This window comes from Micrasema longulum, unplaced genomic scaffold (assembly GCF_059751315.1).
Source record: "Micrasema longulum isolate JH-2025_06_02 unplaced genomic scaffold, ASM5975131v1 h1tg001040l, whole genome shotgun sequence".
NCBI lineage: Eukaryota > Metazoa > Arthropoda > Insecta > Trichoptera > Brachycentridae > Micrasema > Micrasema longulum.
Genome location: NW_028278228.1, coordinates 96,538 through 113,077, shown reverse-complemented (window position 1 = coordinate 113,077; position 16,540 = coordinate 96,538). Strand labels below are relative to the sequence as shown.

Below are 16,540 nucleotides of genomic sequence, written 5' to 3'. Positions count from 1 at the left end.
ACAATACTAAATTATTGTTAAAATATCAGATGACTTTGTTAGTTTGAATTTATAAAGAATATCAAATAAAACATAAGTATGTCACAAAACGTAAGTACGCTCTTCCTAGAATAACTGATAACATCTTTATTCCAAAATTAAAAACAACTACAGCACATCATTATACTTACAGAGGAATATTTATTAATATTTTTCTATAATGAAATGAACAAAGATAATAAAAAGTGCAGTCAGAAATACAACATATTTAAAAGAAAGAAATCATAAATTATATTTATAATCCTTTTTTGTGTAGCACTGATTAAAAACACCGTACGTTTTTTGGAATTTGTATTTTATACTGAAAATATTTACTAATAAAAAATCAAATAAACACAAGACGTTAGACGTCACTCCCCATTATGTACGCAATAATGTTTTTTTTTCTTTTACGTAATGGGAAACGTTAATGTCAATACGTTTATTAAATTGATATAAAATTTGTATTTAGTTGTAATGTAAAATACTTATATTTTTTTCCTGAATAAAAAAAGGTTTTTTTCAATTATTAAATATTGCTAAAAAATTGAAGCAGAAATAATAACTTAAAATAAAATTCATTTCCAAAATAAAATAATGCACTTGAACAGCCAGTTGTGTTCAGGTCTGGTACTCTAAACGGAATTGCGCACGAAGAGATCGCTCTGTTAGCGTGTATTTAGTACGTAAATACGCGTTAAAAATTAGTTTTCTACGCGCGCTTTTGCGTTCAGAATACCACCCCTGTATCTTACTAAAAGCGGAAAATTGTAAAAATAAAAAAAGGTAGGTTAACTTAAAAGACCAATAAACTTCGTGGTATGTACATTAATTAATCTTAGCAATTATTTTAGGTAAGAATTATCGAGAAAAAAAAGTCATATTTCTTTTAACAATCAAATATATAACAAGATATAATATCAGTAGATACTGCAATATAAATATTTTATTTTATATTTGATTTATACTCGTAACTAAAACAACATGAAATATTTAATCAAAAGTTAATTTTGACTAGATTCGTAAGTAATAAATATCCTACACATTTTAGGGTTTATGCAATATGAGCGTATAAGTGAAAAGGATAAGTTTAATTCTATCGAAGGAAAAAAAATAAAACTTAAATCGTTTTAATTTTTGTCGAACTAAACAAAACTGAAATCTCTGAAAGAGCTTCATAATTACAAACATACATTATAACCGCCATGTTTAAAGTTCCATAAACTACGAGTATTGGATACGGATTCTTGTGTTTTACATACAAAGTTTAATACTTATTTTCGAGTTGAGATTTGGAAGAAATCCGATCAGTCTAGAAGCAATTCCGCGTTATTTTTGCCGAACAAGGTCGCTCGAAACCCTTAACGGGTGAAGATAAGTGGAAAGGGGTAAAGGAAGGTGGGAAAGCTCCTAAAAAGCTTTATCTTTAAATTGTGATTTGTGGTAATGTGCCGTAGGTCGACAGATTTTAAAATTGAATACAACACGTGTTGGGATTCTAAGTACTGTAAAAGTGGATAAATATATAATTTCCTTGACAAAAACGAAGACCTTACGATGTTGACTAAATGAGAAAACACAAACTTACTTACACTTAATTAAAAAAAATGCAATATTATCCATTTTGAATCTAGAGAAAAATGTCACAAAGTAGATGCTTACATAAATAATGAACGACTAACTGAAATTGAACATGTTAAATACTTAGGACTAACAATAGACAGACAATTCATATCAACAATTTAATTAGCCAAGTGGCGACATTATCGAGTATTTTTTTTAAATCAAAAACTTTGTTCCAATAAAGGAAAAAAAATGTATGAAGCCTATGTAAAAACTAAAATATGTTATATGCAACGACTATGGGGAACAGGAAATCAAAATGACATAAACAGACTACAAAGACAGCAAAATAAAATATAAAAGTTAGTATATGACCTTCCCTATCTAACAGCAACTGAAGAACTTTTTAAACAAACTAAACAATTAAATGTAACTGAACTCTTTAAACTAGAATCCTTAAAATTTATTCATAAATTAGCCACTGATGTAATTGTAGACGAAGAATTAAAACTTGAAAAAAACTGTAGCAAACATGAACACAATACGAGAATATCAGAAAAATATCATATACAACCTTTTAAAACGAGAAAAGGACAATCGAGACTAATAAACCATGAACTGAAATTATACAATAAACTACCAGACAAAACTAAACAAAAGACTCAGACAACCTTTACAAAAGATGTTAAAAATATTATTATCAACAGTAGAATGTGAATTTTAAAAGTAAAAATATTTTGTTAAATGTATGTAACCCGTAAGTGTTTATCAATGAAAATTTTTAATAAAAATAATTTCATTTTGTTTATTGACGCACATATTTTGTTTATTAATATATTTTTATGAATAGGACCAAAAATAACATATTTGTTGTTTTGAAAAACCACGAAATTCGCAGATACGTCAGATAAACTTTGATGTTGCCGATTTTTCTGGCGAAATAATTATATTTAACCAGCAAAAACATTTCCATTTTGTATGACGGTAAAAATCTACACGGCACGATAAAATAACATAGGGCGGATTTTGATATACATGTCGCCACCAAATCGTTAAGTCAGCCACTCAATTGGACGGCTAGGCTGTTCATTAAATGCCGACATTTAATTGAATAGCTAAGCCATCAGATGAATGAATTAAGATACCTAAAAATTCAACGTGTTGGCTGGTTAAAAGCTAGCTCTTTGAAAACGGCTGAACTAAAAGCCGCCGGGTTAGGTTAGTATAGGTTTAATTCAGTTAAATTAATATATATATATAATTAAATTTAACCTAAAACCTTAACCTAACCTAATTTTACATAGCAAAATAAATAAAAAAATAAATTATTCTTGTTGTATTGATTACAGAGGCTACGCGACGTTCAGCCCTTTCGTTAAACATTTATTTTAACATTTTGGCTAGGCGCCCGTTAGACATTCAATTGAATGCCGGCATTTAATGAACAGCCTAGCCGTTCAATTGAGTAGCTGATTCGTGGCTATTTGGCAGCGACATATACACCGGAACCTCTTTTTAAGCGGTTTCGAAATAACACAATACATTTTTAAAAAATGAACATCAATTTAACAATGCGTAATAGTAGCGTGATAATATTATTCGTTTTTGGAATTCCCTACATCGCTCTTTTACTTACTAGGCGTATAATATATAACTTCCTTGAGATGGTCACCCCACCAAAACGGTAGTATATTTGAACTCGGAATTATTGTTGCATGTCTGCTATTTATATTTTATGTTTATATCCATCCAGTGTTATTTATTATATTATATTATATTTGTTCTAATACATAATATAAAAATAATGTAAAGAAATGCCTCGAAACGAGTTGTGCTAAGTGAGGTGTTCATGTAGAAAATAAAAAAATATAAAGTTTAAAACAATAAAAAATAAATATAATGTTACGAATCTTCGAGGTATTTTGTTGTGATGTTAAGTCTTTTAACATGACAGGAACATAAACGTACAATTGTATATTTTTGAAATTCTAAATTTATATTTATAAAAACCTATTTACCATCGTTCTTTTTAAGTATACTATTTTGCACAGTTTATTTACACGGTACTGCGTATTCCCCGCGTAAAAAGAGGTTCCAGTGTATTGTATATTTATGTTTGTATTTTATGATTATTACAGTGATCTGTATTTATTTTTTCAGGCAGGCAAACGCATTAACCAGTAAACCACGAGGCCGACCAATCTAAGAAGATTTTTTTTTTATTAAACCAAATTTTGCCACGCAAACACTAATATGTATTTTTCGTCGCTAAAACTATAAAGCATATAATGGATGTCGACGTTGCAATAAATGTCGTCGATTTCATGCTACGACTTCGGTTTGTTTCTTCCAATAAGTCGTAAAATTGATTTATTTAGCGGAATAATCGTGAGTAGTGAGAGCAATGACAAATCTCTGCCATATGCAGTCTGCTCGGCAGAATATTAATATGTCTGCAAAGGTAAAATGCCGGGTACCGAGTAAGGAAACTCATTTTGCCATTACACAATGGTAGATTTTAGAAAATTTTGTTTAAGGTGATTCTAAACGAAAATATGGAACTAATTATTCATAGATGGTGATTTAATAATTTTTTATTGAAAAATGCCATTTTCACGTTTATTTTTAATGGAAATTTCACAAAACTTGGTTTGCGGAAACAATACACTATATTGATTGTAACAAATACCATAACAATATAATTTAGGCCCTTTTCACAAAATGGTGTACAAAATAAAAAAATACTTTTCTTATTTTTTTGTTTGCGAACACGTCAACCTATACACAACAAGGCAGAATTATCTTTACTTGATTTGATTAGTTAGGATTTTTATCTGAGAGCAGCCAGCCATCTAATCGAAAGCACATGTTCAGGATTCTGGTTCTATTTCACACTCACAGAACTGTATTGTTCATTCACCTGGACACAGAGAGTGCATTAAAAACTGCGTTGGAAAAGTAAAGGCAGTCATCAGTCTTACGCTTCAGGTGCTGGGCTGATCCTGGGGTAATGAAATATTGCAGTGAAAAACAGCCTTACAAACAAACAATCATGTCGAGCTTCCCGGGAATCGAGCCCGGAACCTCAAGCATGGTAGGCGAACACGCCAACTACTACACTACGAGGTGGACTTTTCTCCAGAAGATTTCCTCAATAAAAAGGTTTTATAGAATTAAAAAAAAAACAAACATCGATACTAAATTATTCAATTCAAAACATTAACAAGATTATTATAATTGAAAAACTACCGCAGTATTCGTGAAACTGAATTCCAGTAAACAAATCCATTGACTGAAATTCAAACAGAGGCTATTTACTTTTTTATTTCTAAAGTAAATAATATAAAAACATTTAATCGGTGTATTGTGATCAAATAAATAAGCTTACAGGAAATTGAAATACCATCTAAACGATTATATTTAAAAAGGAAATTATACAAGCATGTTTATGAAAACATTCTCAAAAGAGGCACACGGAAAGCGATATAAAGGTCAAAAGGTATTCGAAAAATATGCAATCATAAAGATCAACGGAGTTCTATTACGACAAATAAAGTTCGATTTTAGCGTTTCTGCACGAGTGCCCTTAACGTTAAGGGCCCTTGGCCATTTTTGGTCGATTAATTTTAAACATAAAAGAGAGGTTTTCACATCTAATTGGATAGCTTGTTACAGATTTGGTCAGGGAGAGATACGAAAATTCTAGGGACATTTTTTTACAGATTGTTTAAGAGCAATATCATATTTCAAATCGGATAAAACTGTTTCAGAAGAAAAATATCACCTGACTAAAACGTGTATTAATGATTTTCGAAGCGGAATAAAAAAATACGCAATGAAGACAAATACATAATATGACTTTGTGGCTTTTTGTTCAGCGTGCCCTATATGTTATATACAATATATATGAACAAAATGAAAATAAATTCTTAAGAAAATACGGAAGAAATATTAGTATTAGTTTTGTATGGCAGTAACACTACTTTACGTTTCGTTTTCATAAATCGTTTATCGACCTATATAATTTTATTTATTGACGAAATATTGCTATTTTACTTCTGTCTGTGACATTTTATATTTTTCTGCGCATGTAGAAACAATAAAATGGGTAAATTGAGACATAAAATATATAAATTACGGCAATTGAACAGGATTAGAGCTCATACTTTTATCCTGATGTGCATAACTTAGACGATGTAATAACAATTTTTATTTTACGATCGAGTTGATAACGCGAGGTTTTGAACTATGCAAGATGGAAAAATAATGTAATTTAGAAATATAAAAATAAAAATAAGTAGCTGGTGTCTCGGACTTACGAATCAGAAGTACGAGGTACAAACTCCGCTCTACTGCAACATAATTCCCATTTTCAAATAGTGAGTTATTTCCTCGTTAAAATTCATTTTAAAAAGTTATAAACTCGTGAAATGCCCCCAAAAATTAAAATATTTGGGTTAATCATAGTGAACGCAAACATTTTTTTTACAAAAAAAAGATATTACCCTTAAACATTTTTCTACGACTCATAAGTATTTTTTTAGAACCCTGGCTGGTAGCTATGTCTATATTTTTGTTTTAAAAAATATATTCGTTTCGAAAAAGGAATGTTACAATAATAGGAGAGTTCTTCTATTACCGACCTTTAACCTTTTAGGACCAATAATACTTTGTTATGATATATGGATTCTTTTACTTTGAAAATAAAACGAATAAGGTAGACTTCAGATTTTTTTTCATAAATATGATACTTATTATACATTTAAATATTCTAGAAGAGGATTTATTTTAGGAGAATGAAAAATATTTCAAAGCCGGTTAGACATTATATTAAACAGTAATAATAATGCTGATTATTTAAAAACTCGTTGAATCAAAGTAGACTGAGGAGTATCCTTATAAAAAAAGGATTTACCAAGAAAATCGCACCATCCAAGTTATTGAAATATGTTTATATTATTTTTTATGTAAGATGGTAAAATTATATTGTTTTCGGTACTTTGTTTTAATTTTGGAATAGGGTCAGCGATGGACTTCCGTAAATAAAAAGTTACGATGTTCTTAAGAGGCAAAAAAAAAATGTTATGAAAGATATTTCCAGGGTAGGAAAAACGATAATGCTCACCAAAACAAGCGAGTAATTGCAAAAGAGCAATGAGGGCGTTGAGGAAAAATGGACCCTATATATCTTGCCCAAGAAGAGAAAGAACGGCTAAACTTTCCACGAACAATGGCAATACATTTTTCTTAGGGGTGAGTTTATAGTTCGCAAAAATAAATAAAGCCTTTGGATAAAGTGTGTTATTTTATTCATGTTCCATGGACACATTGCGTGGGCAAACATAAATCATGAGCTCAGGGTGCAAAAGTTTTTTTTTCTTTCAATATCATGAAACCAACAGTCACATTAATAAACAATACATACAGAATAACAAAAAATAACAAAACTAATTTAGTTATTAAATATTAAACGCAGGTATGTCCACGAGGATCCACCACAGTGTCCACGTGGACCTACGATCTTCTAAATTGAAACGGAGTTTCTTGACAGTGTTTTATTGTAATAATGAGGACATGTTTTAATTTGAACAGTACTGAAATGATCATATTTTGTTTCTCTACATTTTGTAGATAAATACCAACAAAAAAAATGGGTGGACATACGAGAGTTTGATGTTTATCAACTCAATTACGAGTTTCACATAAGAACAAAAATATAAAAAAACAAAACGCACAGTTCGCTAGGGATGAATGGGAATATTAATGGGCCCTCATTTCCAATAAACGTAAGTGAACATTGTTCACAAATGCAAAAATACATACATAAGTTAGTCAAAATAAATGGATACAAATATGCTCGAATGAGAGAACGGCGATGTTTTTTTTAGAAAGGACGAAGAATCCCAAAAAATTTTGATTGATAAAAAATAAAATAATAATAAAAAAATATTTTAAAAAGCAGTTCCGACTCTTCCCGAAATACACTTCTAAGTCCCTTGCCCGTACGAAAAGCTCGCAGAGAGCTTACATACTACGTGGAAAGTTTGCTCGATTTCTAGGTACAAGTCGTACGACTCAACGTATTAAGTGCTTATGCATATTTATCGGATGTCGGGAAGTAAGAAAAGTAACACAGCACTTCGGCGTATAATGACAAATAGCTGTAATTAATTTTGTGCCAATGTACCAGAATGTTAACTTGCAAACACAGCGTAATCCTGTGGTAATTTATGACTGTTGCAGATAACAATATTTTTAATGCAAATTGTAATATTATAGGTAATATCATGCTAGATATTTATTATACACATTAACACACCCTTTTGTTGTACCACAATTTAATATGCATGATTTTTATTTAGAAAATTCGCTGGTCTGTCTTTAAACCGTATCTGTTTTATGTTATTATATCAATGTCGACTGTTTGTTTCTGTAAACTAATTAAATAAATATGATATTGTGACAGGTTGTGGTCCCGTAAGTGTCGCAGATCCGGAATATGAGTTCAATCTGTTTCCCATTTGTTAACACGGTTGTTTACAGTTATAAAGTGCCCCCGAAAATAAAATATTTGGACCAATGATAAAAAAATATATATATATATCTTTTTATGTTCTACAATACTATTTTAACCCCTTACCGCATACAGAGCCATATCTGACTTGAAGTATAAAATAGAATATGTATTTTTTCTCTATTCTATTCCTCTATTCTATGAAGTGCCAAATATGGCCAAGGTATACTTGGGGTTTTTAATGCATGTAAGGCCTAATATATATATACATCGAGACATCGAGAATCGAGACATATATGTCTCGATTCACTTTACTTCACAGTTTAAAAAAAATCTTACATCATTCCAAGTCTTATCCATAACATATATTTTTTCAATTCCGAAACTAAACCCACATGGTAAGGGGTTAAGAACAATAAAAAAGTTAGTTCATTATTACGTATGATTTAATGTTATGTTGGATTGTTCGTACTGTGAAAATAAACTAGGAACATTTCGAACATAATAAAAAATCATAAAAAAAAAAATTATCAACAATAAAACAGAAATATAACTATTTGTTTTCAAATCACCTATTTGAAAAAATAATGTGCATATATGTCAAATTATAAATGAAAATTTGTTTTCTTAATCATCGATAGTCATCATCAGAATAGTAAAAATCCGCTAAACATAAATACAATACTTCCAACGTTATTTCCGATTTGTGAAAATTCTGTATTGCGGCGTATCTCGACAATTTTTGTTAGATGAAAGGTATGGTAAACAGTCTTACGCTTCAGGCGCCAGTCCAGGAACATCGAAATATTGTATTGTTTTTGGTTTTATTTTCTACACAGAACTGTAATCCGTCTACGGATATCCTTAAGCTGTATCAGAATGGCGATTTGTTTGAAAATTCGCTGCTAGAACTTACCCCAAAGGCGCTGAACCGCTTGGTCCTCCGGGGGTGGGGGTTGTTGAGGAACACCTCCGACTTGGGCCGGGGCGGCTTCTTGGGTCGAAGGATGACACGCGCCTCCTCCCTGATATCTTCGTCCAGTAACTTAGAATCCGACGACACGGACAGTTGCCGCCGGACCCGATCGTGGTCGCCCGCCCAATCTGAAAAAAAACAAATTATTTCGTTATTTATTTTTATACTAAAGTCTAAATTTATTACATAATTATGGTGGCCTCCGCGGTGTAGCGGTTAAAGCACTCGACTTACGCACGGAAGGTTCCGGATTCGATTTCCGGTGATTACACAAAAATTGTAATGTGTTATTTTTTTAACGGGTGTTCTGTGCTGTCATTCACTACTGTAATTGGGCCTCCTGGCCTGTTGTGGTGCAAATCAATATAAAAAAATCAGTGCGTATTTATAAACGTTACTAGTTATTGTTTTATCCATTAGTTATGTTTTTTGTAAGTAGTTATTTATTGATAAAACAGTAATAATTTTTGATAAAAAGTAAAATTTAAGTAAATGTCCATTTCGTAAATTTACGGTGTTTCGTACAATACTCGCTAAAGAAATATGCTTGTCTGTCGGTTAAACACAATGTGTTAAAAATATTATGCCTTATAAGGAACGCTGGATTTTAAAGAAAAAACATCCATGGAAAAGAAACCTTAGAATCATAATTGTCTATAGATTAATAAAGTCTAGGACAGGTATTTACATCACAATAAGAGAACTCCTGAGGCACGGATATAAATAATACAATTCAATAATAATAAAAACTTTAAAGCCATTTTTTTAAGAAATAACGAGGCTCTCATGTGGGGAAATAATGGCCTTATTATTATATCGTATTCCTGAAAGAAAAGTTAGAAAACAAAAGTTTTTCAAATCAATCACTTAAGGAACCAATCAGGTGGAACTTCTGAAATAAAAACTTTTAGATCATATTATGCTATGTTGATCATTACTTTCCCAACCATATAAACTTCATTGAATAACGCAACGATAATAAATTAAACTTTTACGTAGGTAAGGTTTGCGAATTAATCATTCGAACTGGGAAAAATCAGAGGAATATGATAACAATTCCAAGATGCTTTATTTTATTACTTTGATAATAAATAAGGTCATAAATCTAGTTAATGTTAGTATTTGACCACCCACCGACTTTTAATATCTACCGGTTTCGAGACGTACCCGACTCTTCGTCAGGACACTCCCTACACCAACATGCAAATACTAAAATACACTATCACCTTGACCGTCACCGTAGTATACACAGTATTTACGAAAAAATACATAAATTACATGCAGAGTTTAAAGGGATGCAAATACCACCATGTCCGAACATGCGCTAAAATTAGGTTGATAATGTTTAGCAATATGTCGCAGAATGTGTGGGGGAGAAGTAAGGAAGGGAAGGTGCGAAGTGGTTGAACGTTAATTTTTAGATGTGGGCTATATTGAAAAGATATTTGATTATTTATTATGGGAATATTATTTTTTTAAAGCTTTTTAAATGTAAAACCAACACATCCACCTTGTTTTATTTGGGCCCTTTTTTATTATTTGAATGTAATATTTAAAATCCCGTATCCTTATTAAAATCGTGATTTGAATTTATGAGATGATGGGCAAACTCTTTGAAATTATTATTATTTGAACATCTCGTGTGTTCTTTGATGCAAATATTAAAGCTACGTGACGCTCTCCCAATATACTTTGATGGCCACGTTTTGCATTGTAATTGGTAAACCCCCGAGTTGTTCAGTATATTATTTTTATCTTTACAATTTATTAGTAATTTTTCAATATTGTTTTAAAGTATAACAGGCACGTTTATTTTTTTTGTCAAAAATTTTGAAATTTTAGTAAAGGTATTATTTACATATAGAATTCTTCTCCATTTACAAATATTATCTTTACCTTTGTTGGTATTTACATGATGATATAAAAATTTAATGACCGATTTTTGAAAAGGGATTTTTTGAAAAGGGATTTTTTGACCGGGTATGTCTCGAAACCGGTAGACATAAAAAGTCAGTAAGTGGTTAAATACTAATATTTACTAACATTCATTCATATGTTTAGCCACAAAGTTAATGCTTTGAACATAAATAACATCATAAATCTAGAATTTAATTGATTTGTAAACGAGGTAAATCGTTTAATAGAGAATATGTACTACGTTTAAAAAAAATTAAAAAATGTTCATACAGCGAAGTTTTGTGAATCTATCATACTATATGTATTTATCGAGAGACATCGTCGGAGAGAGAAAAATGAAATTTTAAAGTCTGGCCTATTTTATTCCGGGGTTCAGGTATCAATAATTGAGTGGAATGTCTCCCCAGGTCTCCGAGCTCATGCTTCAGACCCTCTGCGCCAGGAGATAAATCATTTTCCAGGTGAGCCATTTACCCCGCTCCGCAGTCGAGAACGAAGCTACACGCGATTTATGTTACGTTTGAGATGGGCCACCCCACACCTCAGTCACCTGAACTAGGCGAGAGTTGTGATTGAAGAGGTTCAGATACTACGAATAAACAAGGCTTTAGATCTCCGATTTATAAGAGTACGATACATTTTCAAGTGTTTTCGGGGTACGGCCGTACGGTACACATGTGGCTTTTCGAGTCACGTAAAGAATGAAACACATAGAAACAGGGACAAGAGATACTTCAAACGAACAACAAACAAACATCCACATAATGTCTCACGATTATAAATAAAGCCAATTATGAAATGGTTTAGCAGTTATGACGCTCAACAAAATTCATTTTTCCAAAAATACTAGTTGATAAATACTATTGTTTGTCCGCAAAAAACCCCTTTAAAAAAAAGAGAAAACGATTTTGGTGTCGTCTTTTAATCCCCTTGCAACAAAAGACGACGTCGAACTAATAACATATCCGTATTAATTAGGCAGATGTAGGTGGCTTGAACGCTAGAGATTAGAGGGGTTACAAATTACAAATAGTTATAATTTCTTTTACACATCGTTACTTGTTTGCAACGTATTAAATATTTTAATAAAAAGAGGAGTTAGGAATAAAACCAAGATTCGCTTAATTTTTACACTGAACTGAGAAAAATAGAACAGAGGTGTTTTATTATCATATTCATTTTCATCTTCGCGTTGACACGTCTTTTGTCGAGAACCGACGACAAAGGTTATCTAGTGTATGATGTAGTACTTTATTGTGATTTCTACGTCAATCTGATTTCATTGTCGAAAGTGATATTCTTGTACGACGATAAATCTAACGCGTAAGTAAATTAAATATATCTACACGAGACAGGGTTTCGTTATGATTAATAGGAAGCTGGTGTTTAATCGCGACAATATATTTTAAGAAAAAATATACATATATAGTGGACTAATAATCACATTACAATACAAGCAATTATCAAAATGGAATGTCAGTTTTACTAATTGGGAACAATCAAGAGAAACACGTCAAATAATATTAAACATAATTATAATACATCCTAATAAGTTGATAGGGATGGAGTTATTACATGTGTCGAATTCGGAGTAAATTTAAGAGATAATTATTGCAAACAGAAGTCATTTTTAAATTTCTACCCAGGCATGATTAAATGAATACCACACGCCTGTACTCCTAAAATTGATCAAAAAGGACAACATTTTAATGAAATAGGCCGCAAAGGGGAAAGTCGAGGGTCGAAGTCTTAAATAATAAACATCCCTAGGTATAAATAATCCCTGAAGATCACTGCTCTGTTATATTTAGATTCATTTGTGAAAATAAATCCGCGTTTTTCTTGTTTTTTCATGTTAAACAAAATATCATATTCTCAAGAAATTTAAACTCATTCCGGCACTTAAGAAATACACATTTATAATGATAATATAAAATGAAATTGCGTAAAACGAGCATAAAATTACACTTCTAACAAAAATATACAAAATACAACTTACACAATTAATAAGTAATAATTGAGACACAGTTTTTTTTATGGTGGTGTAGTGGTAAACGTCTAAACAAAACCGACATGAAAATATTTATTTTTAAAAGGTGATTTTAACTGTAAAATTTGATGGTTTTACGACTAGCACCTCAAGCGCACATTTATTATATCTTGTGTACCAAATCATCAAGATACGTTGCTATTGGTGTAGCAATATTATGCGTCATTGGGTTGGGTAAAATAATAACAATTATGACAACGACTTCGTTTTTATATAATAATGGGAAGATACAGATTTATAGATACAATACCGCATAAAAAATATGGAGTTCTTACATGTATATCATCAGTATTAAAGAAACTCACATATTTCGACAGCTTCATACATCTTGGCGGGTGAATTTTCCAAACTAACTTTAAAGCCTGTCACCCTCAGCCCATTTTCACAGTAGAGGGAAAATTACAAAGAACATAAAACCATGCGTCATGTCAAATTGAATTCGCTACATACTATCACCACGCTGTATATGTTTAGAGCTTAATTGAAAAACGGATTTTACGAAACGTAATGATAGGTAACAAATGAAAAGGTCAAATAGAATTTAAATAAATGGATTTTAAAGCACTTTCAATTTACTTCATGTGAGTTTTTTATAATAAAATTAACATTGGATTAACTTTTTTTTACGTATTTAACCGACACCGACGATACTTAAAAATATTAAAGCGGAAGTTATTTAATTCATCTTTGTCCGAAATAATAATTTTCATTTGATTTTGTTTTATTTATAAGACTACAAATATGCACAGCAAAATAATCATTTCATATTTCACGCCTTTTTCTTTTCAACCAAGTATGTATATCTCGTTCATTATTGGTCACATCGGATCATACGAATATAAATATATCTCAAAGAAGAAATTCGCCATCCTTTACATTTTTACTACCTTGTGGAGGTATTTTATTCTACTCTACTAGATAGTAGCTATTTGTTAGTTCATGTAAAATATATGATTGAATGGATTTAATGGATTTAACGGATTTAACGGATTTAACCTCAAGGAATAAATAAATAGAATAATTTAAGTTACTTACAATTTTTGGTTTATTACACACGAAAATACAGAGATTAAACAAAGAAGACTTTAAAGTGAATTTGAATACTGGTGAAGACAGAGAAGGGCGAGTGACGTGTTACGCGCCCTTATATAGGTCCATTGGGCATTACGGCCATAGACAACAACACATCTTCATCTCTCACACTCTGGTCCCCACAAACTGAATGGGAAAAAGGCGTCGAAAGCCCCTAAAAAAAATTGCGATGTATACGGGGCCAATACTCTTTCGGTTCGTGCTGCAAAACAGTAAATAGAGCGATTTCGTTCTGCTGAATGATGTACCACGCTCTGGAAGGCGTCGAAAATGTCGATAAAATAATGGGAAATATTGAGATAGGCCGTCATGTTGGCAGTCGTAGCATCGCCCAGGAGCTAAATATCGATCGTAAAACTGTTTTGAACCATTTGCAGAAGGCTGGATGAAAAAAAACCCGATGTTTGGGTGCCACACGAGCTCACGCAAAAAAACCTCATGGAATATCCACCTACGAATTGCTGCTGAATCGCAACAAAATCGACCCATTTCTGAAGCGGAGGGTGACTGGTGATAAAAGATAGGTCACTTACGACAATGTCAAGCGACAGATATCGTGGTCAAAAGCCAACGAAGCGCCCCAGACCGTGGCCAAGCTAGGACTGACGGCCAGGAAGGTGTTGCTGTGTGTTTGGTGGGATTGGCAGAGAATACTCTACTATGAGCTGCTCCCCTATGGCCAAACGCTCAATTCTGCCCTCTACAGTGAACAACTCGGCCGTTTGAAGATGGCGATCGAACAGGAACGGCCAGCATTGGTGAATAGGGGAGGAATCGTGTTTCATCAGGACAACTCCAGGCCGCACACATCTTTGATGACGCGCCAGAAGCTCCGGGAGCTCGGATGGAAAGTTCTTATGCATCCACCTTATAGTCCAGACCTGGCACCGAGTGACTACCACCTGTTTCTGTCTATGGCCAACACGTTTGGGGGTATAAATTTGGCCTCAATAGAGGCCTGTGAAAATTGGTTGTCCGAGTTTTTTGCCAATAGGGACAAGGGCGTCTACGAGAGGGGCATTATGAAGTTGGAATCTCGTTGGCATCAAGTTATCGAAAGGAACGGCGCATATTTGACTTAAATCGGATAATTGTAACACAATAAAGCATTGTAATGAAGCGAAAAATACGAAATTACTTTTTTCCTAACCTAATAAATATATATTTATGTATATATTTGTTTTTATATATATATATGTTTTTATATATATATATATATAGATATATACATAAAACAAAAAAATAATAAAAACAAATTGCAGGAGACTGCTGCGAGATATTGCATAGATTTATACTCGTATACTATTAAGCGTGTTGTCCAGATGTTTATTGAAATAAATGTCTGTTTATGTAATATTTTATTTTTCTTATTATTTAACTATATACATGCTTCCACTTTCCATTATATTGGATCAATATAAAATATAAGACCTTCTGAATTGCAAACATGCAAATTATATCGGCAATGAAACAAACATGTACTAAAAATATTTTTTGCACAACCTACAACATGCCTACAATAATATTACTTTACTGCGTAAAAAATGGCGTGCTTGCAAAAGAAATTCAAAAGACATAAAAAACAAAACAAAAAGATTTTTTTAAATTCTTATAGTCGTGGTCTACGTTCAAGGCACGGGGAAGAAATGCGCTTATGTGTTCTGACGCTGCCCGGTTGAGTTTAGATAAAAAATATGCGACTAGATATTCAAGAAAATAATATGTTTGTGAATATCGACCAGCTAATATTAATTTAAACTCAACCGGACAGCGCCACAACACACTATTGCATTACTTTCATGCGCCTTGAACGTAGACCCCGACTGTACGTATTTAATTTAATTTCACTTTAATTTATATTTTTCGCCAGTGAGCGGGTTTCGTCATGACCGACATCGTCAAGCTGCGGCATACAAACGACGAAACCCAGTTGCTAGTGAAAATTATAAAGAAAAGTCTAATTAAACTTAATACGTTTATTTATTATTATAATTTAAATGCAGTTCCGCCAAAGATTGGTAGGAAAACTAATCTATTAAACGAATTCAAGATAAATTCGTGGGATAATTACTACAACTGGGTAACTTGAAAATCATAGTTTTTGAGTTACCCACCAAAAACACACATTTATATCTTTCTCCGTGAATGCAAGGAATAGGCAAATTATGATTCATTAAAATAATACCATGATGACTATACATGACTTGTCTATTTTTAGCATTCATGAAGGATAAAAAATGTGTTAGTGGATAACTTTCTATAACGATTCTGAAACAGGGTACTTTTTGAAATTCAGACTTTACCAACAAAAAAAAAGATTTGGTCAAGCACAGGTTGTTGGGAAAGAACTACTATAAAGTCGAAGAATATTTGCAGGACAAGACAGCTTAGTATTGGATTTGTGTTTATT

The 16,540-nt window shown here is 32.0% G+C and overlaps 1 protein-coding gene across 1 annotated transcript in view; it reads right to left on the bottom strand.

The window, feature by feature from the left end:
- Positions 1 to 16,540, bottom strand: part of Eip63E (cyclin dependent kinase Eip63E) — a gene marked incomplete at its 5' end in the record, with an annotated part of 126,008 nt that overhangs the window by 46,995 nt on the left and 62,473 nt on the right. Inside the window, one exon of the mRNA XM_088232944.1 lies at positions 9,012 to 9,199. Coding sequence (XP_088089070.1) covers positions 9,012 to 9,199 — 188 coding nt within the window. The remainder of the gene's footprint in view (positions 1 to 9,011; positions 9,200 to 16,540) is intronic.